Here is a 25352-nt window from a genome sequence, read left to right as displayed (position 1 = left end):
ACAGACACACGGGTCTAACACAGGAACTGAGGCCAATGTCTAGCCAGGTATAGCACAGATAGATAGAAACAAACAAATTCATGCATGTAACACAGCAACTGAAGCCAAGCAACCTGATCGTTCCTTAAATCCGCCTTTTTCACACTACCGTCACCATTAGGTTAACCATAAGCCATGCAAGAAACAGTCCAGTCGGCTTGCACGTGAAATGACCATAATGGAAAGATTTTTTTAATATATCGGATACCTGAGAGTTTCATGAGAAGTTCTGAGGCAGCCTTGGCTGACATGTCCCGCCTTAACACATTCCCCTTGCCTTCCTGGGGTGTAAGTGGGTCCTCGGAGATGCTAGGGGTTGACACTTCCGGTTCCGGGCTGAACACGTAGCTGGAGCGAGGCAAAGGCATGCTTAGGGACTCCTCTTCCGTGGGCTCCTCCTTCACTTTAAAATTAAGATTCATAGGCTCCTTCTGGTTTGCAGCTAAAAAAAAAATAAGAATAAGAAAGAAGAAGAGAAAGAAAGGTATATATATATATATATATATATATATATATATATATATATATATATATATATATTTTCATTTCCCCTCTACTTTGCCCCACACTTCAAAGGGGTCACAAAGAAAGGCTAGGCCTGGTGCACGTAGTGCACCCCCTGAGCCTTGTCCTCTGTGGGTATTAGCTTCAGCGCATATAAAACCTGGAGTGTTTTAAGAAGTGCTGTCTTCTCAAAGCATGTGGGCATTTTCTTCTTGGTTTCTTTCAGTCATCTTCCCTGGGCACGCTGTTGCTCCCCTGGCACATTCTCCAGCTAATTCTATCATTAAACAATATCTCATGAAATTATTCTGCTGTCAAATATTGAAATAAAATCAAGAGTAAGCTGCAGTATCTAAACCTAAAACCCTGGGGTGGGTGGAAAGGCGATAATGGAGAATCTGCCAAAACGAAAAGCAGGACTAGAGTTGCACTGTTCTCTCTCTATCAATGGACACTACTGACCCACACAGCAGCCATACACTTTGTACTGTCACCATCAGTAACCTGTGCCTGCAGCCTGGGCCATCTTCACATACAAAATTTTGATTTTTGTCTAAGAAAAAATACTTTTGAACCATTTTTAACTTATACAAAAGTTGCAAGGATAGTTCTACGAGCTTCTATGTAGACTTCTCTGGAATTCCCTAAGGGTAACATCTTATCTATATCTAGTCAACATATATTTGTTAGAACTGAGAAATCCACGTGGCTATGACCCAAACTCCAAATGTATTCAGTAAGGTCCTTTTCTAAATGCTTTCTAAGTGACGGGCAGCCGGTGTGGAGAGCATGTCCATCATGGGATGGCTTCCATGCGCTGCGCAGGCTACTCTGTGCCAGGTCTTTCCCCTGGACACACCTCACAGAAAAGGCCACACCACCCCTCCCACCCCTGCTTATGACCCGTGCAGCACCAACATTGGCCGTGCCACACAGGATGTGTTTGGCTATTGTTTGGTCATTTGGTTGGTTTTCATTTCCAACCTGTAAGCGTAGCAACTCTTCTTAGAAAGATTCTAGCCCATTCCATCTTAACAAACTAGAACAAGGAAATTAGCCCCCAGCGCAAACACCCACAATGCCTTTTCCCATCTCTAATGATACTCACTGTAGAACATCTGTTTGAAGGCATAGCGTATCTGCAAACTGGGCCCAACAGGGCTAGAGGAACATCTCCAGGTCTCACAATTACAACTCTGCAGAACTGGGAGTAGAGCTGAGGCGCCTTGTCCCTGACTTCTTTCAGCATACTGATTCTCCACCTGGGGCCTTATGTTGTAACAAAACCAAGCTTTAAAGCCCTGGTTCAAATACCACTTGCTCGGTGAGGTCTACGCTGACTGACCTGTTTAAGATGGCAACCCTCACCAGACTGTACTCCCCATCTTCTTTGCGCTCCTGTAATCTTTTTATCCCCCCAAATATGAACACTTAGCACTTAATAACACACTGTTAGGGACAGAATTGTTCCCCTTCCCCAATCCCTTGGAACGTTGAAGCTTCAACTTTCCAATGTGAGTTTATTTGCATTAGGGCTTGAAGGGGACACAAGTTAGCTCAATGAAGCATGAAGGTAGCGTTATAATCCAATGTCAGTGGTTCTAGGAACTATTTGACTCCTTCTCTACTTATAAAGAGAAACACAAGAGAGGTCTCTATACGGGGGAAAGGTCAAGGGAGGACATAGAAAAGAAGCCATCTACAAACTGAGCAGAGCAGTCTCAGGAGAAATCAAACCTACTGACAACTTGACATTGGGCTTCCAGCTGCTAAAACTATAAGAAATAAACATCTGTGGTGTAAGACTCCCAGACTACAATGCTTTGTTATGGTGGCCCTAATAGATGGAATCAAGTATTAGGTAGTGTGTTTTGACTTATTATAAAGTGAATAATCTGTTCTCCTGACTCCAGGGTCAGCTTTAAGAAGACACTAACCTCTGTTCTCTTTTCTTTTCTTTCCTTTTCTTTTCTTTCCTTTTCTTTTCTTTTCTTTTCTTTTCTTTTCTTTTCTTTTCTTTTCTTTTCTTTCTTTTTTTCGAGACAGGGTTTCTCTGTGTAGCCCTGGCTGTCCTGGAATTCACTTTGTAGACCAGGCTGGCCTCAAACTCAGAAATCCGCCTACCTCTGCCTCCCGAGTGCTGGGATTAAAGGCGTGTGCTATCACCGCTCAGCTCTAACCTCTGTTCTTAAAGTTGATGTATGTCAAGAGCACAGAACAGTGCCTGGCACATTTCAGGTCCTATTCTGAAACAGTCCTCTCCGGACTTACCGAAGGGTAAAATGTGCCTGCTCGAAAGCAGCAACATTGATAGCATGCTAATAGCTCCATGGCCAACAACAGTGAAGAACCCTGGCATTCCAATCAGAAGCGACCAGACTTGCTTTCCCTGGGTGTCTCGTCGGGGTCCAGCTCAGATGATTGAGTCAAAGCTTTGTCACCTGCCTAGACTGTGGGTAGACCATAGGCTTCCCTGCCTAGACCATGGGCTTACTAGGACACCTTGAAGACCCACATGGATCCTAGCATCACAAACGGGCAATCTAACCCTTTGTGGACACTGCTATCAAAATCTAAAGGAAAGGGCACAGTGGCAGTCTCTAGAGCATCTTGCAGGTGGATGTTCCCACCTCAGACCAGGTCCATCTCACTGACTGTTTACTCCTTACAGCTTCCAACACCCTCCCGGGAGGCTGCTGGAGCATCACAGTGCCTGCCTCGTCTCCACAGCTTCCTTCCAGAACCTTCACAAGACCTTCCCCAGCGGATCTCCTCAGTCACAACCCTGTAACCAACATGGTTTTCCTGTGTGCGCCTCCCTCCCTATCCTTTCAGAAGGGGTAATTCAAAGTGGATGGTTACACATTTGGAAACTGCTTCCATGCTGTGCCTTTTATTTACAAACACGCTTAACCTTCTAAGGTGAGACTAGGGAAGGTAAAATATTGAGGGAAATTCCAACTTCAGAGAAGGCAACCACACCGAGCAGATGCTGGTGGATCTCATGAGTGCCTTCCAGGAAGGTTAAGAAAACTTCCAAAGCAGAAGAAATCCAGCATTGTCAGTGAGACCTGGACTCCACGGACTTTCAACAGGCCAGCTCTACACTGCTGTCACAGAAGTTTGCATGGCACTACTAACCTGGGTGCCATCCTGATGTTATTAAGAATATCATAGCATTGCAATGTGTGGAGGAGGTATAAAGGTAGCTAATGACACAGTGGACAAACGTGTGGAAGATACTTGTCTCCTCAAGTTCCATTTCCTAGGTACTTGGGCGTGAAGAGAAGATAGGAAAATAAAAGTAGGCAGACTGAGCTGCTCTGTCAGTGATCAGAAATATGTTCACTGAGACGAGTACATGAAGTCAGGATTTTATAACTAATATGACCAAATGATTGTCATCTTTCAAGTGATGCTAATTTTAAAAGACATACACATGCAGAGAAAAGTAAAATTAAAAGTGTTTTCCTTGGCAGGGCTGGGACAGGATCACTAGAAGAAAAGCTAAGATCTGTGGCTTACTGTGATGGCTACTTCATTCCTGTTACATACAAAGGTCCGTGCACACATGGAGCTCAGCCCATAAAGGCTTTCACATCAACTTGAGGTTGGAAGTCGCTCGACTGCTCACACCTAATCTCACTAATCAAGTCTCACTAATCAAGAGGCCCCGTCTTTCATTATTTGTTCCAGATACTTTAGGAGCTGAGCCATTCGTGTTCTAAAATCACATACAGCCGCAAGTCTGTGTACTTAGTGGAATGGGCAGTTTTTAAAGGCACTTTCTATGAATGTGAACAACCAACTCAAGATAAAGATGAACACAGGAAAGGAATAGGTGTGGGCAAAATAATTCCAAATAATTCCAAAACAATTCCAAAACCTCAATCTTCAATGGTGGACATTGATGAGGTGCAAACAAACCTGTTTAACAAACAAGGCATCCTCAGCTCACAAGGAAATCCCTTCTAAGATTTGGTTCCCAAAGAAAAGCTCCATACAACTTATTTCAAGACCATTCTTTGGCAAACGGAGTGGCGCAGTGAGCAAAGATGTTTGCCACCAGGCCTGATGTCCTGAGTTCAATCACTGAGACCCATGTGATGGGGGCATGAACAAACTCTCACAAGCTGTTCAGATGTTCTCTGAGCTACACACACACACACACAGAGAGAGAGAGAGAGAGAGAGAGAGAGAGAGAGAGAGAGATCATTCTTTGGTTCAATAATAAGCACAACAAACATTTAAATAATTACAAAGAGAGTTAAGCCATCTTCAAGCACACAGGGAGAACGTGAGTATTTGCAGGTGAGGAAACTCAAAGGTTAGCAAACGGCCTGCCAATCACAGATCGAGTACAGAGGCACTAGGCTCTAGAGCTTACACTGGAGGTGCAGAGCCCTTTCCTTCCTCACAAGGCGCTCAGCTTCCTTTAAGAGGAACATTGCCCTAAGCAGCACAGTGTGGGCCTTGGAGAATAAGTAAAGGATTGGACTGAGCCCAGGATTAGTAATGACAAGGGACAGAGGGTACTTCCTGAAAGCATAGGATGCCAGGACTGTGTGGATGGAAGAGGGAAAGAGACTGGGAAACAGTTGCATTGGTCCTGTGCGTGTAAGATGAAGGGAGACACATGTGTGTAAGATGAAGGGAGACACATGTGTGTAAGATGAAGAGAGACACATGTGTGTAAGATGAAGAGAGACACATGTGTGTAAGATGAAGGGAGACACATGTGTATAAGATGAAGAGAGACACATGTGTGTAAGATGAAGAGAGACACATGTATGTAAGATGAAGAGAGACACATGTATGTAAGATGAAGAGAGACACATGTGTATAAGATGAAGAGACACATGTAAGATGAAGAGAGACACATGTGTATAAGATGAAGATGTGTGTTGGTCCCGTGCTGTTGGTCCCTGCTGCTGCTGAAGGAAAGAGACACATGTAAGATGAAGAGAGACACATGTGTATAAGATGAAGACAGACACATGTGTGTAAGATAAAGAGAGACACATGTTTGTAAGATGACGATGTGTGACACATGTGTGTAAGATGAAGAGAGACACATGTATGTAAGATGAAGATGGAGCTTGGGCTTCCAGCCTGGTCATCTAGTGAATACTAAGCTGGTCTGTGACAATGTCTGGCCACTGGGAATTACATTCCCTGCCTTGTCCTAAGCCAGAGCCAGACCTGAGAGGAGAACCTCATATATATGGTTTTCAAATGATGTTCAAGGAACCCTAGGATATGCTTCATGGGTTCCAATTAACGTCTGTTTCTAACATAATTTCTAAAGTTCCTTTTGAATTCGTGTAACATGTGATTTTAACATGTATATCCTTGCAAGGATTACACCTGAAATGTTAAATCACCAGAGACCACTAAGGTGATGAACTGTGCTGATGAATCAGCTTCGTTTTGGTAATGCAGTGTCTTCTGCTACCACAGGACTGTTAGACCTTCTAGAAATACCTCATGATAAGGAAACAGCTTGCTGACCTTTGAGCGAGTGTTACTGTAAATCTGTACAGTCACAGCACCACCAGAGTCAGTAGGATTCTCGAAGTCAGCTTCTCAGCCTTAGCAGTGTGGAGTCTGGACTGGATCATTGCTAGAGAAGGGGTTGCTGTACATACCACATGCCTAGTCTCTATTGACTAGGTGCCTGTAGCTCCTACCAGTTGTTAAAACAAAAATATTTCTCTAGACATTCCCAGCTGTCCCCTGAGCATACCTGCCTTAAATTAAATGCCAGGGTAGATTCTAGAACATGTGCTTGGGTGTGGCCCTCTGAATATGGCCAGTAGACAAAACAAGACAGAGATATGCAAAGATACATAAATGTGGCCGGATCTGCCTGGTATGGATCACAGTACACAGCCGAGGGGACACTGAGTGTTCCTCTGGATTAGTGTTTTGGATAATGCCAATGACACTTTGGATCTTAATACCATCCCTATGATGCAGACAAAGAACCTGAGATCCAAAGAGAGTAAAACCTTCCCAAATACTGGGTCACTAGTTACCAAGAGGCTAATACAGAATCCTGGGCAGCTCTGCTGTGGTTACCAGTGTGGGATGATCCCGGTCTGGCACTTAAATTAAAGAGTGAGAGCAGATGCTGAATGCTCACAAACTCCAAAGGAGAAACTTGGTTATTGCAGCATCTGAATAATTAAAGGGACGCTGTGGTTATAGGACAAGTTGTTAAACATCACTTCCCCTTTCCTACAATGGGTTGCACAAAGTTGTTTCTCTTTTTATTGACTTTGTTCTGTTTTGTTTGGGGGGTTAGAGCCTCTATATACAGCCCTGGCTGGCCTTGAAGTGAGATCCTCCTGCCTCAACTGTTCAAATACTGGGATTCCAAATATGAGCCTTCCTATCTCACAAGGCTTCAGTTAGCAAAACAGATCTAGAAATGTATAAATTGCTATAAAGACTATGTTCCACAACACCAAAGTCACTCTCAAATCTAACTGCTTAGGTTTTTAAATAAATGTAACAAATGTAAACTGATAAAATAGTTCTATTTTTTTATAAAGTACCTCTTCTCTGTTCTTTACATAGAGGCTGTATTTAGTAGGTTTCTTGGAAAAAGTGAATTAATTGAACACTTAAAATACAACAGTGTTTGTATTTTAAGAGAAAGCCAACAGTGTTTCCATCCCCTTCTTTTACAATAAGAAAACACAGAGTCAGAACATGACACATTTTTAAAAGTCACGGTCATAACTGACTGAGTTAGAATTAAAGCTTAGTTCTAGGGACTGTAACCCAGCTTCTATCAAGCACAGGAATTATGTCCTGTGGGAGGAGGCATGTCTGCACCTATGAACAGACTTTGGACCTGGAATTTTTCAATGATTTAATATGCTTTAGGTGAGAAAAATAAATTGTCTTCTGAAAGCATAAGGCCACAGTTTAATTAAATAACAATAACAGTTGAATGCCACTTTTAAATATTAAACACACTATATGCATATGGAATTCTTAGAACATTAATTAAAAGTTTTTAAACCTTTCTCTGTATTTTTAAATCATTTTATAACCAGTATAGGGAAAGTTTCAAAGTCTTATATTTCTCATCACTCTCCGCAGGGATTAATCCTTGGCCAGGATTCTGAATTTACATACCCAAACCAAGTCTTCAAAGGTCCCCAGTGACAGTTACAATTACGGACACAGAGCCAATGGGGTACAGAGAATGGTCAAGGGTAGCAATGGGAAATGCAGTCGCAAGCATGAATAACAAGCTTTATTCTTCGCAGGCTAACCTACGCTTAACGCCAGAATATGAAACTGGGTATGAGGGTGGGAATGCCTGTCATCCTGAACTCAGAAGGAATACAGACAAGAGGATCTGAATTCAAGGTCATCTTCAGCTACTCAGAGAATGGGAGGCCAATTTGGGCTACACGTGACCCCCCCAAACAAAACAAATCCCACATATAATGAGCAAGTGTAGCCATCTGCAGTAATCGTCTTAACAGACAGGATGTCTCTCTTGTCAACAGCAGGAAGGACTGGGTCCTGGAAAATCACTCAAGCCTTGTGCAAATGTGAAAACTGTACTTAAAAAATCCATGCCATTAACATATCCAAAGAGCGAAATGCCTCAACAGAGAGTACAAGAGAGGAGCCTTACAGGTTGGACCGCATCCTCCCTGTGACCTTTGGGACTGAGACCTACCCCAAGGACATCGCCTCTTAACTGCTGCCACCTGCCATCTTTGTTAATTTAACACAGAGACATAGTTTCTAGATCAGGTCATAAATGATCTACAGATCACCACAGATCACCAAGAGTCTGAAGAACTGGGGTTTGTGGCAGGCTTAGAAATGGTCAATGACTCCTGCCAGAAAAGCCGGGCTCCTCCCAAAAGGAAGAGGAAAAAGCATCTTTGGAACGTCACGGTTGAAGTGACCAGACCCCCAGAACAATAGGAGTGAAGGCAAAGGCTGGATATGACAAGAGTGTGTTCAGGAGCCCTCATTTTTCCTGAGAGCAGCGGCAAGCTGGCTACTCAACAGAAGGGGAACCAGCCAGGTGTTCGGAGCGTACTAGCCTAGCACAAAGTCCTACTACCACATAACCGAGCGCGGTGGCACACGCCTGTGGGCACGGTGGCGCATGCCTGTAACGCCAGCAGTCAGGACTTTAGGCAGGAGATGAGGAGCTCAGAACCATCCTTGAGTATATACGATGGCACCTCAACAAAAAAGCCAGCTGAGCAGAGCCTAAGCAGTGTGGAAAGTTCTGGAATCACCAGCTTTGCTGGGGCTGGGGAGAGAGAGGGGTGAGATGGCTACAGATGACGTGAAGGCTGCCCAGAAAGAAGGGACTGTATAGATATGTTTCTGAAGAGGCATTCGGAGAAAAGAAGTAACCAGATTAGTGACTAAAAGCACAAGCATTAGAAATGATGCCATGATTTGAAGCCAAGGAAAATAAACAGCGGGGCAGACAGAGGTCAAAAGACAGTTCACTTAACTGAGAAATAAAAATTAGGTAATAGCTAATTAAGTGGTCACAAGCCAAGCCTTTGTAGTCAGCCAGGGCTAACTCGCTGCTCGTGTTTCTTACAGCCAAGCCCTTCCAGTCTCAGCTTTCTCATCTATAGAATAGGTTCAGTGGCACTGCCCCTCGGCTGCTGCGGAGGGTTAAATGAGAAGTTGCACCAAGCGGTTGGCACAGGGCCCGGTTCCCAGAAAATGGTTCTGATTAATGATGCTCTTACAGCAGCAGTGGAAGTTAGTGACAGTAAGAACGGGGACAGAAGAAGCGGCTTTCATGAGGACAGAAGTGGCTAGGTTTCAGCTTTATGGATACAATAGTCCCTGATAAATTCTCTCAAAGGTCTACGGAGCTAAAACATTATTCTAGGGCTGGCCGGGCGGCTCGTCAGGTAAAGGCTCCTGCCAAGAAGCCTGACATCCGTCCTGAATCCGACCCCTGGAACCCTCATGTCAGCAGGAGAGGGAACAACTGAATCCTGTAAATTGTCCTCTGACCACACACACACACACACACACACACACACACACACACACACACTCATTCACAATAAATGAATAAAATGTAATGAGGTGTTTTGGTTGTTGCTTTGTGTGTGTGTGTGTGTGTGTGTGTGTGTGTGTGTTTTCCCGAAACAGGGTTTCCTGGCTATCCTGGAACTCACTCTGTAGACCAGGCTGGCCTCGAGCTCAGAAATCTGCCTGCCTCTGCCTCCCAAGTGCTGGGATTAAAGGCGTGCACCACCACACCCAGCCTGGTTTTTTTTTGTTTTTTTGTTTTTTTTTTGACCACCATAGGACCAGATACCCATAGGCAGCACAGAAGGAAGTGTCTGAACTTCAGCCGAGACCATTTTCCACAGTTACAATGTATTGCGTTTGAGATCTGACAGGTGAGGGCCTTCGGGGATGTAAGCTGGCTTTGCTGTTACCACTCTGTTTGTGGAAGCCTAAAATAGTAATGCACCCTGTATGGCTGGGAGTGGGGCTTAGTGCTAGGGAGGCTGCCTACCATGCAGAAGGCCCAGCAGCACACAAAAAAAAAAATTAATCAAACTTCCAAAGATTCCTGCTGTACAACAGTCAGAGGGAGGCTCCGTGCTAGGGACGCTGGCTAATCCTCGGCACATGCCAAGGGCAGAAACAGAGCCAACTTCCTGTACGATTACTTCTTTACCTTGTAATGTGTGATATGGATTCCTCTGGGTAGGGCCTGGATTTCAACTCCAATCTCTACTTATTAGCTGTGTGGGTGTGAACAAGACCTTTAGCTTCTCTCAGTCTCCTCATCCATGAAATGGAATGATAACAGGACTCTAGTGAAAAGTGCTCTTAGGAGGTTCCAAGGGCTAAACACAGCAGAGCCGGCACCATGGATGCAGATGCAGCCGCAGAAAGCAAGCCCCTAGGAATCCCCAGAGTCCCCAGAGTCCCCGGCCACACAGGCTCTGCATGCTTCTTAGAATCCTGCCCAACCTCTGCATGCAGTAGTCTCTCTCTCTCTCTCTCTCTCTCTCTCTCTCTCTCTCTCTCTCTCTCTCTCTCTCCCCCCCCCCCCCCCTCCCTCCCTCTCTCTTCCCTCCCCACCTCGCTCCCTCCTTCCTGCTCTCCCTCCCCGCCCCACCCCAGGAATCACCAAGTTCAATAGAATCCAGGGATTCAAACGGACACTCCAACTGTCCACGCACACACAGTCCTCCTGCAGCTGCTCACACGAGGAATTTAGTCACGTGGCTCCAGAGGGCCAAGGCAGGACTGAACAGAACAGCTAAACCAAATCTCAAAAGCAGACTACCAAGTATTCCAGTCAGGGAGCCATGCCCCCATGGTGATGTGTGGGTCCCTGACTGCCAGCACAGACTCTCAGGGTGGAAATGGCACAAGGCTGGCATTTATATGGAAGAAGGCCCGCTTGTTAAGATGCAGCTGAGAAGGCCATCGGAGCCACCAGGCAAAGGGGATGACTTAAATCGCTGGTCATCTCCAGCTACTCTTCTCCAGCGGGTGTCTTAGCATTTATACATAAGCCTGATTGTCACTCCCCAAAGCATCAAAATGGTGAGCAGTAGACAGAGGTTTGGGGACAAAGGCTTCTGGGAAACAAGAAGCTATTAACACAGAAGCTTTTGTGGGCATCTTTCATGTTTTAAGTGACAACCTCGGCTGAGACACCCATAAGCCAGAAACAACTGAGCAAGTGACTGTCTTTTCCACAGCTGTCTCTGTGCAGCTGAAAGTGAGAGGGGACACTGGAAGGCCTCCCTTCCCTACTTAAAATTATTTTGGTGTCGATTCTATGGAGCTAATAGGATGTGGGAAACAGCACAAAACTTTTTTGTCAGTTTCCAGATTAAAAATAGTCGAAATGACTTATATCTTTTATTTTGGAAAGCCGGGGACAAAAAAGATATCCCTTGCCAACAAGCGAGGTGCCAAGTTTCTGTCAAGTAGCTGCTTGGTTATAATTTGGGGAGTTAGAATTCAATTTATATCTTGAAAAATGGCATCTTGGAGAAAAAGATGATAGGAGACCATTACAGGCAACTTGTAATTTGTTCCTTTAACGAGGATGCTCTTTGTGTATGTGTTCCTGTGTGTATGTGTTGGGGTGTGCATATGCACACATATAGGCTAGGTGTATATGTGCTGGAGTGTATATGCACACATACAGGCCAGGTGTCACCCTTAAGCATCAGTTTTAGGAGCTGTCCACCCTGTCTTTTGAAACAGGGCCTCTCATTGTACCTAGGACTTGACAATTAGCACAGTCTGGCCAGTGATCCACCCAAGTTTGTGCCACCACACCAGCTTTTTATAGAGATGCTGGGGACTAAACCCTTGCTTTCATGCTTGCTCCAATAAACACGTTACTAAAAGAGTTGTCTCCCCAGGTACGTGGCTCCCAGTATCTGGAGGCTTCCAGTCTAGGCTGGGGATTTTCAAACAGGATCTCTGATGTCAAAGCTATCTGCGGGAGAGCTCAATGAACATGGCTCAGCCAGGTCTCCCCTTTCACATCAACTGTGACCTGCAATGAGGTGTCTCAGACTCACAACATCGCGACCTTCTCATGGGCTCAGACAGAAAAAGAGGAGAGGTATACACAGAGACTGAAACTGTACTGGAAAACGCTGCACTGAGTACCAATTTAGGGTAGTCTGTCTGTTTTGAGGATCGTTTGACGTTTTTGAAATCGAGTCTCATGTAGTCCAGATTGGTCTAGCGGTTGGTCTAGCTTTCTAAGTAGCTGAGCAGTAAATTTCTGATCCTCCTGCTTCTACATCCCTGAAATCAGAGGTGTGCATCACCATTTCCTGCCCCTGTAGTGCTGGGGACTGCACCCAGGGCTTTGTGCATTGGAGGCAAGCACGCAACCAACTGTGCTGCATCTCCCTCCCGCCCCCCAAGTGCTCACCTCCTACCTCCTATCAGCTGACCTTTGTCCTGGATGCCTGCTAGAACCACCAAAGGAAAATACAAAAGTCTGGGGCCTATCCCAGACCAATTAATGAACCCATCATTCCTTGGGTCCTGGCATTTAATTAAAAACTCCCTAAGTAACTTGTTGTGTGGGTTACAAACTGCTGCTGGCCACGGGAGACAGGCCCTGGGTCAGCTGGAGCAATCGTAGCTTCCTAGGCTGGGTAAGCCCTCCTCCTTGGAACACTCCCAGTCATGTGATCTGGGGCAGGTCACCCTGTCATATAGCAATTTGCATACGTCTTCTGGCTTCCAAGAAAGACCTGTGTAAACAGCAGAGCTGCAGCCCTGGAAAGCCTGTCTTCTGGCTCCAAACGGGAGCAGAGTCTACAGAATTATTTTTTTTTTGCCCACCAATGCAGATAGTTAGCAGTTGGGTTGAACCAACCATGATTGTGAACCAACTGGACCTAGAGAGCAACCTGGCCATCAAAGGACTGAGGAGTGTTAAATCAGGATTCACCGGGAAAATGGCTAGTGGTTCAGAGACAGGATTTTGTTTCACAAGCATGTAACCAGGAAACCTCTAAATTGGCAGAGGGTTACAGTGGCTTTCAACCTTCCTAACCCTGTAACCCTTTGATGTAATTCCTCATGGTGATCCCCAACTGTAAACTATTTTCATTGCTACTTCATAACTGCAATTTTGCTACTCTTATGGATCATAATATAAATATTTGTTTTTGATCGTCTTAGGTGACCACTGTAAAAGGGTCACTTGTCCTTGAAAGGAGCTGAGACCCACAGGTTGAGAGCTACTGGGTTAGCTTGTGTTTAAAACTGCATCCCACCCCGTGACTGTGGACCACGGTGGGCTCATTCAGTCAGCTTCTGCTTGGCTTTAATCGAAGGAGCAAAACACATCAAGTGATTTCTCTCTCTTCTTTGGAAACAAGTAGGTGTCTCCACGCTTGAATTTGTCACTGTGCTTGGTCTTTGGGATCTGGCAGAGACTCCCAGACTAGCTGCCTACAAACAGCTGCACCCTATGGTACCAGCAGGTGCAAGGAGAGAGCCCTAAGGGGGGGGGGGAACCAGTCCAAGAACAATGGCGCCATTATAGTGCTGAGAGACCGGGCCTGGGGCTAGCCTCTAGTTCACACAATTTGAGGGCAGGAAGAGCAGGAAACTCAGCCATAGCTCCCTGGGACTGTGTCCCTGGAAGACAGCCACCAAGAGAGCCAGGTAGAGCACATGGCAGGCAGCGACAGGGCTGGGGGTGGGGAATCTCTGCAGAAAACCATATTCCTTTCCTTTTAACATAACTTCTCTTCCCGTGGGCAGCGCTGCCACAGTCACCAAGTTTACATTTACATCCAAATATGCACACACAAAAAAATTACTGATGCATCTCACTCCCTGGTGACTTTATAACAGGTTGCTAGGTAACAGTGCATACAAGTCAGGTTTCAGGACCTCTAGTAAGCCTCCATAAAATAGCTGCATGGGCCTTTTGCATAAACAGTGTGCCTTTGCTATCTGTTTTCTTATGCCAATTGATCAGTCGGTAAATTCTCCAGCGACCAAACAGTAAGAAACCCTCTCCCCACCCCCACCTACAGCTGAAAACAACACACCCCAATACTTAAGGCTTTGGCACACAGTGCTCCCTGTGGGTAGACCCCAACCTACAAAATGCTTCTCTCTCCCTCTGTGCTGTTCGAAGCTCTGGGGCCTTCTCTCATGCTCACTGAGACGCGCTGGAGCTGATAATTACAGCCCAATGTCTGGAGGGATGGGAAGAGCTGCTGCTCCGAGCTGAGCCCAGCGGGAGCCTTGTATCAGATACCAGTGTTTTTAGCCCAAGATCAAGCCTTCTGGGCAGCAACACCCCCTCCTGGCTCCATCCCCTGCTCATCCCCTAGACCCGAGAGCATCTGGAACACCCTAGAACATACTATGCACCCACCCCTCCTCAGCTTGTTCTTGTCTGCTAAGTAAGGCAGCATCCACCTTGCTGTTCTGCTAAATGAACGTGGCCGTGGCGTTTGATGTCCTTCTCTTGGGACTGTACTATAGGAGACCAGAAAAGGGATCAGCCATAGGGATTTTCATTGGGATTTTTCATTGTTATGCTATTGTTTGGGGGGGGGCAGGGTTTCAAGTAGCCTTGTCTGCCCTCCTCCCAGGATTGGAGGTGACCACCACCATGTCTGAGGACCCTACAGGGAACATCCTAAAGGATCTGGGAAGGCCAAAGGGGAACACCCATTTCCCTCATATTTTGGGGGAAAAAATTTAAATATAAATCTCAGAGTAGATCCTGTTTCCTATAAATCTCAGAGTAAAATCCTGTTTTCCTTGAGGCTGAGATGAAAAAGGAGAGAGAAGTTAAGGAATGGAAACCTGGGCCAGATGGAATAAAAGCCCCAACAGGTCCAGGCAGGGAAGCATCTTACAGTGTTATAAGCATCCTGTAACTCCCCCTGCTCCCTCCATCTTGGATCATGTCCTGGATGTCTCATTTTTCATCCCTACCCTCTTTTGTCTCCTCCACTCCTGTCTCCCACTGCCAAGGGGCAAAGATCAGGGTGAGAAGGTACATTCCAAAAGACCGGACTGAAGTGTCACAGAGCAAAGGGACTTCTGAGTGAAGCTGAACCTCTCATTCACCTGGCAATGACATTTAGTGAAATACTGCGCATGGTCCATTTAAAGGAAGGCGGTGACCAATTATTCTCCATTTAAAGGGTATTGTCAATCTCCAGAGAGCTGAAATGGCATTTGGAAATCATCCTGGGGACTGCCACCTTCACTGACAGACAGAACCCATTCTCAACCGACCTTTCTCCACCCTCGACAATGCCTTTAAAATTTAAAATCGTATTTTCAAAACCAGCGCAGGCCTACATGTGTTATTGCTGCAAGAGAGTAAGAAAAACATCTTCCAGTGCTCCAGCCCCATGCATCACTGCTAGTTCATCAAGTCATTGAAAGTAAGATGCCAGCAATGTACCAGCAGTGGGAAACAATGTCTACAAGCAAGACATATTTCATAACTTACACATCAGCCTCTCTTCAAAGGGCATTAGGGCAGTTGAGAAAGGATTCTTGAAATGTTTTCTTAAATTCCACTTTAGTGGAGGTGCTCACATCAGCCATGTTCATAGAGACAGAAGGTAAATAGTGGTTGGTGGGGAACGAGGGGAAGGCTGGCAGGGGCTCTGTCATGGGGTGATGCAGCTTGAGAGCGGGACATGTTTCCCGAGATGGGTACACAACAGTGTGATGCTAATGCCACTAAAATGTACACCTGAAAAAAATGTCTAAACCAGGATATCTTCAGTATGTCTAACCAGGATATCTTCAGTATGTATATCCAGGATATCTTCAGTATGTATACCCCAATGTCTAAACCAGGATATCTTCAGTATGTCTAACCAGGATATCTTCAGTATGTATACCCCAATGTCTAAACCAGGATATCTCAAGTATGTATACCCCAATGCAAAGATCCCGAGAGGCGCATGGATAACCTTTAACATTTGTTTAAATTAGAAAAGTCTGTAATTCCTCATGGTAGATTCTTTATATGTTCTTTAAAAAGGAAAAGAAAGAAAGAAAGAAAGAAAGAGAGAGAGAGAGAGAGAGAGAGAGAGAGAGAGAGGAAAAAAAAGCTTTGCAATTAAAACAGGAAAGAGCCTGAATATGGGGGGTGGGGGGGACGCACTTCAGAGACACCAGCACAAAGCAAGCAAAGGAACTAGGAAGCATAAAACACAAGCCTAGCTTACTGAGTGCCCACTGAGTAAGAGCCCAAATCCAGGCAGGGGGAAGGGGCAATCCCTATTGTTTCCAGACCCAAGCAGAAGTAATGCTTATTTCCAAAGGAGTACAAAAACAAAACATAAAAATAAAAAAAAATAAATAAATTAAATTTAAAAAAGGAAAAGGCGGGGAAAGGGAAGGTGGGAAGGAAGAAAAAAGCAACTTTATCAAAGTGTGAAGTACTAGAGCTGCAGGAACTTTGGAAGCATCTAACCCTACCGTCCTATTGTACAGATGGGGGGGGGACCGCAACCCTAAGCAAGTACCTGACAGCTTCATGAGAAAATCGGAGGCCATCTTAACCGAGATGTCCTGGCTGAACAATGCTGCTGCACTGTTGGACACATACTCGGAGGGGTCTTTCAGCTTTGTGTGGTTGGCGGGCCTGTCGGCAGCGTTCAGGGTAAAGGAGGTGGGCAGGCCGTTATCTTCCTTGGGCTCCTCCTTCACCAGCAAAGGTGCGACGCCAGCCCCACCCTGGCCAGTCCTCTCTGGCGTGTTAGACGTCATCACGGTCCCCACTAGCTCTGTCCCTCCTCCTTCCCTCTGCTGCCCCAGGCAGCCACTGTCACTGAGGTGGGGAGATCCCTTGACATCTGGGTCTGGGATCTCCTCCTTCACCTTGGCCTCTGTCCTCAGGAAGTGCTGATGGCAACGCATGTGCAGTTTCAGGCTGAAGTGGCGTGAGGATGTGAAAGGGCACAGCTGGCACTGAAAAGTCTCTCCCCGGTCCTGATGCTGATGAACCTGCCGGAGAAGCAAGAAGAGTCGCACTAATCACTGTACACCGATGGAAAATGCCTCTCTGCCTGGCCACACGTTCGTCAGGAAGTCTCTCAGTTCATACAGGGCCAGGGAAGAAGAGCACCAGAGAGGCTGCTCTCGGTGACGCACTGGATAAAATAACATCAGTCCTGAAACACAGTGGGTCTGTGGAGGTTAAGTCTATCCCAGCCCTCTCAATGCTGGCTTGGGTAGAATTGTTCTAGTGAGCTATTCCGTGGATCTCACTTGATAGACCTTGAGAACAAACTTATGTAATCAATAGTTAGGGATCAAAAGGCATAACCTTTCATTCCCTCGGAACAGCACTCTTTAGTGCAGATCGGGCGATGGCCACCCAGAGAATTTGCTGGTTTGCCAATACACACACACACACACACACACACACACACACACACACACACTCACACTCACACACACACTCACACACACATCTCCAGGGTGTTCCAGCTTCACATCCAAAAGTGTCTTGAGCCCAGTTTCATACGAAGAAAGAAAAATGAGAGAAAAACCATCTGGGCAGGAGGAAACCAAGTTCAAATGTCACTACAGGGTCTAGATGATGTCCATCGTGAAGAGCGAGGGCAGCCACTTACACCCAGCTCCAAACCTGCTTGTACCCAGACCTGTAAAAATGGCAAGAGACTTTTCTTTCATCCTGTTGCTACCAAATTTAGCACTTAAAAAAGTGAGGAACGCATCGGATTGGCCTGGACCTGGCTTCACGCTGGCAGGTGCTCATAAACTTGTGACTTCCCCATTCATCCCGCCAACGTGCTTCAGTATTGACCTGCTACACCCTGCTATTTCAGGGCTGGCCCTCCCTCATGTAGGAACTGCCAATGGTAGAGATCTGTGCCAAATGATTTGGGGGAGTTGTGTGCTCTGAACAAACAAGAACGTAAGCAATTGGCGCTTGAAATAAAACTGACATTCCATAGGTCAGGGGTGACAGGGTGGGATTTGAACCTGGGTCGCAGTGGAGTTAAACGTTCACTTGTCCATCTTCTTGACCACCTGGTCACTCTGCTCATGTCTCCTTTCCAAGAGAGTAAGTTTTACTGCAGCTGTTTATGCCTTCTGAATGAAATCCAAAAGCATTCTTCAGCAGCCAAAACACACTTTAAATAATGTTAAGCGACCAACAAAAGCAAAGAAATTAAAAGTTAGTTGTGAGGTCCCGCTGCCACAGCGCCCCACTGTGGTGTTCTGCAAAACACAACAAAAGATATTCTGGGCCCTTTGAAGTCTGTGTTTCTCAACAGAAATAGCCATAAAAACTTAAATCCAGCTGTGATGGAGTCCTGCCTGTCAGTGCAAAGGCTTCTCCTGTACCCCAGCAGAGGGCGGAGGTGAGGAAACACCCCATCCATCCCTTCCTGTTGTTTGCCACAAGAGGACTTCACTGGGCACTGCTCCTCCCATTAGCTTTCTCACAGAAGCCAGAAGCGTCCCCACCAGCTCCTCAGCCTGGGTCCCTCAGGTCACAGGCTCAAGGGCTCCTGACAGGTATCACAGGCATGCCCAGAGCCAGGAGGTGAAGGTCACTGGGCAGGACACTTCATGGCCCTGAGCTCGGTGCCACAGGATGGATTCTACTTCAGAAGCGCCCTCACCTCTCCTGACCCCAGAGAGGAGCTAAGCCAGGAAGAGAAGCTCCAGAAGCCACTCGGGAGGAGAAACGGGGCAGAGGATCTCTGATTCCAAAATCAAAGACGGATGGGGGTAGGGCCCTACTGAAAAGAGGCACCATGTACACGATTCCTTGTGGCTCCTTTTCCACAGTAGCCTAGCCGTGTGGTGCTCAGTTTTAGGAAATTTAGAATAAGTTGAAAGGCAAAACCAGGTTCACATTGGCAGTTGGAATTTTATTTGAGCTAATGTGGCTTAGTGTGGACTTTGAGAGAAGTACTGCCCCCCACCACCTGGCCACTGCATCACCCTCCTCTCCTGACAGAACAGAGCTTTTCTGTTATAATTTTGATTCTCTTGAGCCAACACATGCTTTGAAGTTCTTCTTGAACCTCTATAGAGAAGAAATGCTGGCCCATAGCACGATAGGCTCGCTGGAGTATGTCACAGGTGTCACCGACGAGACATCAATGCCATTTCTAAGGTAATAGATGTGGGACACTTGGGTTAATGTACTTCAAGATTTGGAGAAATTCTCAACATCCTTATGGAACCAGGCCAGGCAGCTGGGGGTCTCCTGAGTGTCACAGCTCTCTAAATGGCAACTGGGAAGGCCAGAACTCCCATGTGACCTCTGACCTAGGTCCTTCCGTGACTAATGTGTGTTCTTCATCTTCTCAGCCCTCTTTGCCTCTTCCATTCAGTTCGAGCCTACGGCTCTCACACACAATTCCTGTACGCCTGCTCTCCTGGGGAAGTCGTACACTTCATGAGATGTAAGGCAGCCCTGAGGGATCTGGAAGCATTTCCAAATCCTTTATGTAGCTGGTCATAAAAAGCACTTTCACAATACCTTATGGAGGAAACGAAAGCTTCCAAAGAAAACTGTACAGTGTCCAGGCCAGTGTGTAGGGACACAGTAAGCACTGAATTTGTTGAACAAATAAAGTGGAATCTCTTATTTTTCTGACATAGACCAATATAATCAATACAGGAGATTATATATCCTAAAGATAACAACTACTGTGGGGTGAGATAAATAGCCAATTTCGTATTATTTGTATCGTTTTTGTGAATTCTCAGCACTAAAGACAGATCGCAAAGAGAGAGAAACCGTAAAATTTATTTTGGAGTAATTTCTTCTAGCATTCCATTCATTATCCCGAAATGTAAATGTTAATGTATTTTCAGATGGCTTTAGATGACAATTACCGTATTAACTGTATTTACTGATGGCTGCTTCTCCACACTGGGCACTGTAGTAAGGCTCTATGCGAATGATCTCATTAACTCTTACACAGTGAGAAAGACCATATGTTTGTTTTCTCCATTAGTGGTATCAGAGGTTTAGAGGGCTTCAACTAAATGCTCACGGCTCCTAAGGCGTGGATTCTCACCAAGCTAAGATCACAAAGTCAGAGACTCTCATGAAGCTAAATCAAATCTTAACCTTTGATTAGAGTGCCCCTACTTCTCAGATAAAATTCATTTTAGAAAAATCATCTACATTTGCAGCCTCCGGTAAAGGTAATGGATTGCGGGTATTCATAAGACCACACCATAACATTCCCATGAAGAAAATGTTTGCCAATGTTTGCAAAGTTAAATTATACTCAATTAAAAAAATGTTTTAAGGCTAACAGGGGGGTAGGAAAAGCAGGGGCAAGAAGGTATGCCTTTGATGAAATTAAACTTGCATAAGCTTCTCAAACTCCCCTTATCAAAAGCTCGAGTCATGGCTCGACAGGGCAGGACACCATGAGTCTGAATAAAGTAGCGATTTCACACGACTGCTTTATTGTAGTAGTTATTGATTTGTTCTGAAAGCTCTCAGGATCCCGCGACCCGCCGAGCCTGGGCAGCTCTCATCTGCAACACTGTCATGGCCGTCTGCCTCTGTCATCAAGGCACCAGCTCATCTCCCTGTAGTGTCAGGGTCAGCAGTCCCTGCTATTGAAACCCAGCCTTTTTTCTATGGGTTTATAAATAGGTTGTTTTAAGTGACCCTGAGCTGAAACCAAGCTTACAAGGTGTCAGGGTAGATGCAAGTTTTCTGCTCAGTGAAGCTTTAAACTCTCCAGACCTGATTTCTAAACACAGCCTAGGACAGTCACTAACACAAGTTCTAGTTTTAAAAAGACATTCGTTTTGAAGTCTCAATGCTGCAGGTTTAAAGTATGACGTTTTACATAGGGAAGAGGTGACCAAGGATGAGGAGGGCTAAGGTAATAACCAAGTAGGCTGCATAAAATTCAGTCAACTGGAACTCCTACTTAAATGAATTCTGAAGATGAAGGGCTGGCTGCTGACCCCGGGAGAAAAAGGCAAATGATAGAAACAAATTACATCATAGATTTACTTTAAAAAAAAAAAAAAAAAAAAAAACCCTTCTAAGCTATTTTCTGTATTGAGTAGAAAGTTTGTGTGACTGTACTTTCTGCAGCATCAGTCTGAAGAGCAATCACTGATCAATGCGAAAAGATTCAAATATAAGATTTCAGCATAAGCAAATATGCACTAGCTTTATTCCAGGGGGAAGAGACCCTTTCACGTAACGTCATGTCTAAGACACATTGAAAGCTATCAGTAAAATGTTATTTTTCTCAGTGATGCTACGGATGGTTATGAGCACCTCTGGGCCAGGCACTTTGCTACTGATATCCCCCCACCCCTTAGCACTAAGAACAGGTCCTACAACCGCTCCTTCCCATTAGGTAGAAAGGAAAACCGAGAGCCTAAATGTTACCTTCCAAGACTGTTTGTCTAGCAAAGTGCTGGGAACATTTCAGTCCAGTTCTTTGTCAAATTCAAAATGTCAAGCTCTTGTGAACGCATGAGTTTCCTCCCTCCCTGATCCTGAAGCAAAATCTCAGTATAAATGTGGTGGGGCTGGGAGGTGGTGGCACGTGCCTTTAATCCCAGCAATTGGAAGGCAGAGACAGGTGGATTTCTGAGTTCAAGGCCAGCCTGGTCTGCAGAGTGAGTTTCAGGACAGCCAGGGCTACACAGAGAAACCCTGTCTTGAGAAAAAAAAAGGTATGCAGTCGGTGTCAATATGTTTATATATGATTGCATGTGTACTAGTGCACATGTGCATGTACTTGTGCACACACATGGGGAAGCCATAGACCAATGTCAGGAATCATCCCTGAACACTCATTGAGCTTTTCAATCAAACCCGAGATGTTAATATGGCTAGTCTTAGCTATACCTCTTGCTCAGGGGAACTCTGTCCTCCCTTTTGATGGTGGAATTACAGGTCGTGGGCTATCTCTACCCACTACTTGCAAGGGTCTTGGGGAACTGGAACTTGCTAACCAATCAAGTGGTTAACTGCTGAATCCTTCCCCAGGCCTCATAACTGATCTTAATAGGACCTTAAAAATGATGTAAGTCAGATGGTGGTGGTGCACACCTTTAATCCCAGCACTCAGGAGGCAGAAGCAGGTGGATTTCTGAGTTTGAAGCCAGCCTGGTCTACAAAGTGAGTTCCAAACAGCCAGGGCTACACAGAGAAACCCTGTCTTTAAAAAAAACAAAAAGGAGAAGAGGGAGAAGGAGAAAAAGAAAATGACGTTCTGGGATATTTGGTGTCAATCCAAGAGATGCTAGCTCGAGCACTGTCAGTCTCGGGGACCTGATCCTGAGACCCCTCCATTCGACTCACAACCCAGTGCTAGCTTTCTTAGGCCTGCTCCACCACAATGCCCCCTGTCAGCCAAGAAGCCACCTGCAGTCGATAATAGGACGAAGCCCCGGCCACATCTCGGCAAATGGCTTACCTTCATGTGGGATTTGAGATTGTCCTTGCGAGCACACCGAAACGGACAGAGTGGACACTGATGACTCTTTAAGCCTGTGTGAATCACCATGTGCCGCTTCCAGTAACTCTTCCTTTTTATAACCAAACCACATATCGGACATTGGAATGGCTTCCCGCTTTCTTCTTCTGGGGCTTGGAAGAGGGAGGGGAAAAAGCAAATATTATAAAAAGCACCGAATGTGTCTTTGGCAATTCTCCGATTATAACTACGAAGAAGCTCTTACTGCTGCTTTCCTTTAAGGAGAAACCCACATTTGGGTTCCATCTGGTCACCACTGACCATCCTGGCTGTGACAGCCTTGCTCCCAAGGGCTGTCCTGGACTGCAAAGCCATCTGCAAAGGCGCTGAGTGTGGCTCCAGATGTATCCACAGGCAGAGAAGTCAGACTCTCTCTCTGAAATCCCACTTGAAAATGAGTGAGAAACACAGGGGATCACACGGGACAGGGAATAATGTGCTGTTCCACACAGAAAACCAAACAAGCACAGAAAGCTGCCACATCGGCCTCCAGCGGGCGCCGAGCTCAGCATCCCCACTGATGACTTGTTTAGCTGTGGCTCCTGCAGACAGAGGCTGCTGCCAATTTAGCCATCAGGGGGTCCTCAGGTCAGGGTTTTTTTCCCCCACACTCATGTCTGTCCCTCTGCTTGCCTCTAACAATTGTGTACTGCCTTTCTCTGATCTGCACGAGCCTGGCTACCAACTGTAGGAAGGGACACACCAGGCCACCACAAAGGCTTCCAGTTTTCAGGGAAGCAAACAAACCGGCCGCTTTCCCTAAATGCAGCCGGGGTTGCTACCTCCTGCACCATCCTTACAAGGAAGTGTCTCTGTTGCAGTACTGCTGCTGAATTTCTGGCCCATCAGCCAGCTTCCGCAAATAGGGGATACAGGAAATAAAAGTGGGTGCCGTTGAAGGTTCTGCGTGTGTGAGTGTGTGCCTGAGACGATATGTCTCTGTATGTGTGAGTGGGTCCATGTGCATGTCTGCGCGCGCGCGCGTGTGTGTGTGTGTGTGTGTGTGTGTGCGCGTGTGTGTGTGTGCGCGTGTGTGTGCGCGTGTGTGTGTGCGCGTGTGCGTGTGTGTGCGTGTGCGTGCGTGTGTGTGTGCGCGTGCGTGCGCGTGCGTGTGTGTGTGTGTGTGTGTGTGTGTGTGTGTGTGTGTGTCCCTGGGGGCCTCTTCTTCCACTGAGATACCTCACCAAATGCTTTTTACTTTTTATTTTGTTTGAAACTCACTGTTCTGGCTAGGCCAGTGACCACCAGGGATCCTCCTGTCTCTGCTTCCCAGCAAAATTTTTCCTATAAAAAATTATAGGCAGTATACACTGCTGTGCCTGGCTTTTACATAAGTGCTGGCATCCCAACTTGGGTCCTTGTGCTTAAGAGGTGCACAGTTTATCCACTGAGGTCCCTCTATTCCTTGCGATTTATGAAAAAAAAAAAACTGTTCTATGACTGATTGTGTCTACATAGTACGTTTGGCTTTTTAAATATTATTATTATTAGCTCTGTTTCTGATAAACTGCTAGTCTGAGGCTGATTACACGTTATAACAATAATTAATAGATGGAATATCAGAAGGCATGCAGCAGAGACCTCTGGCCTTTATGTGTACTCCCACATGTGACACACACACATACACACACATAGAGGAATAAATTATGACTAAGAAGAAAAGAAAACAAAAAGGAATACACAAAAACAAATGGAAGGTGTGATGCTTATTTGGAACCTATATAACCTACACTCTAGTAAAAGACATTCCTTTACCATTGAAGAGAGGTGGTGCCCCTTCATTCCCTATAGCAATTGTTGGCTCTATCAGATGGTGTTAGTCTTACTTGTAGATATAAAGATCTGGGAGCATTTACAAGCAAACAGATGTGTTTTGGCTCTGGGTTGAAATATCAGAGCAGGCATGATTACATGAAGCTAACAACGAAAACCTGGCATGCTTTTATTGCATGAGAACTTCCTGAATTCACTCTGGAAACTTCTGAACAGGCATCCATAGCAGAGCTGTGAGCTAAGAGGATGGAGTTGGCACACATGCGCAGTGGTGGTGGTGGTGGGACGGGAAAGGCTGGGCCCCCTTTCCGTCCTGCACCATTTGAATTTTTAAATACAAACATTACTTCTGTGATTTTTAAAGGAAACATTCCCAAGTGCATACTTCAAGATAATCTCATTATTTATTCATTGAGTCAACCCTGCTTCTACATGCCAAGAGCCACTTAAAATGGATGGAACCAGAAAGGCTTGGAAATAAGGTTAGGTGATGTTTAAAAAAAAAATACAATTTTACTAATACAGGTATAAGTGATACTAGTTGGTTTAGCCAAGCAACTAGAAAAGGCATCCTCTAACTGAACATAAACCTTCTGGCGTTCTAATTGGCAGCAGGCATAGACAACTGAACATTCTTTCTGCTCTAAGAAAAACACCTTGGACAGGCCCCTAGCACTCACTCCTGATTGGACAGGCCCCTAGCACTCATTCCTGATTGGACAGGCCCCTAGCACTCACTCCTGATTGGACAGGCCCCTAGCACTCACTCCTGACTGGACAGGCTCTTATTACTCACTCCTGATTNACTCACTCCTGATTGGACAGGCCCCTAGCACTCACTCCTGACTGGACAGGCTCTTATTATTCACTCCTGATTAGACAGGCCCCTAGCACTCACTCCTGATTGGACAGGCCCTTATCACTCACTCCTGAAAGGTCAGAGCTCCTCTAGCTGTGCTATATGGGCAGATCTCATTCCATCTCCAATCTGACCCCATTCTC

General features: G+C 45.8%; 1 protein-coding gene across 3 annotated transcripts in view; it reads right to left on the bottom strand.

Moving 5' to 3' along the window:
• Positions 1 to 25352, bottom strand: part of Znf827 (zinc finger protein 827) — a 174289-nt gene that overhangs the window by 105718 nt on the left and 43219 nt on the right. For all 3 annotated transcript variants that reach the window (XM_021220257.2, XM_029532365.1, XM_029532366.1), the window contains exons 3-5: positions 22518 to 22690; positions 16587 to 17067; positions 248 to 481 (exon numbers count right to left, since the gene is read on the bottom strand). In XM_021220257.2, the coding sequence (XP_021075916.1) occupies positions 248 to 481; positions 16587 to 17067; positions 22518 to 22690 (888 nt within the window). The remainder of the gene's footprint in view (positions 1 to 247; positions 482 to 16586; positions 17068 to 22517; positions 22691 to 25352) is intronic.

This window comes from Mus pahari, chromosome 20, assembly GCF_900095145.1.
Source record: "Mus pahari chromosome 20, PAHARI_EIJ_v1.1, whole genome shotgun sequence".
In the NCBI taxonomy this organism is placed as follows: domain Eukaryota; kingdom Metazoa; phylum Chordata; class Mammalia; order Rodentia; family Muridae; genus Mus; species Mus pahari.
The sequence above is the reverse complement of the archived record's forward strand: the minus strand, read 5'-3'. Positions and strand labels throughout refer to the sequence as shown.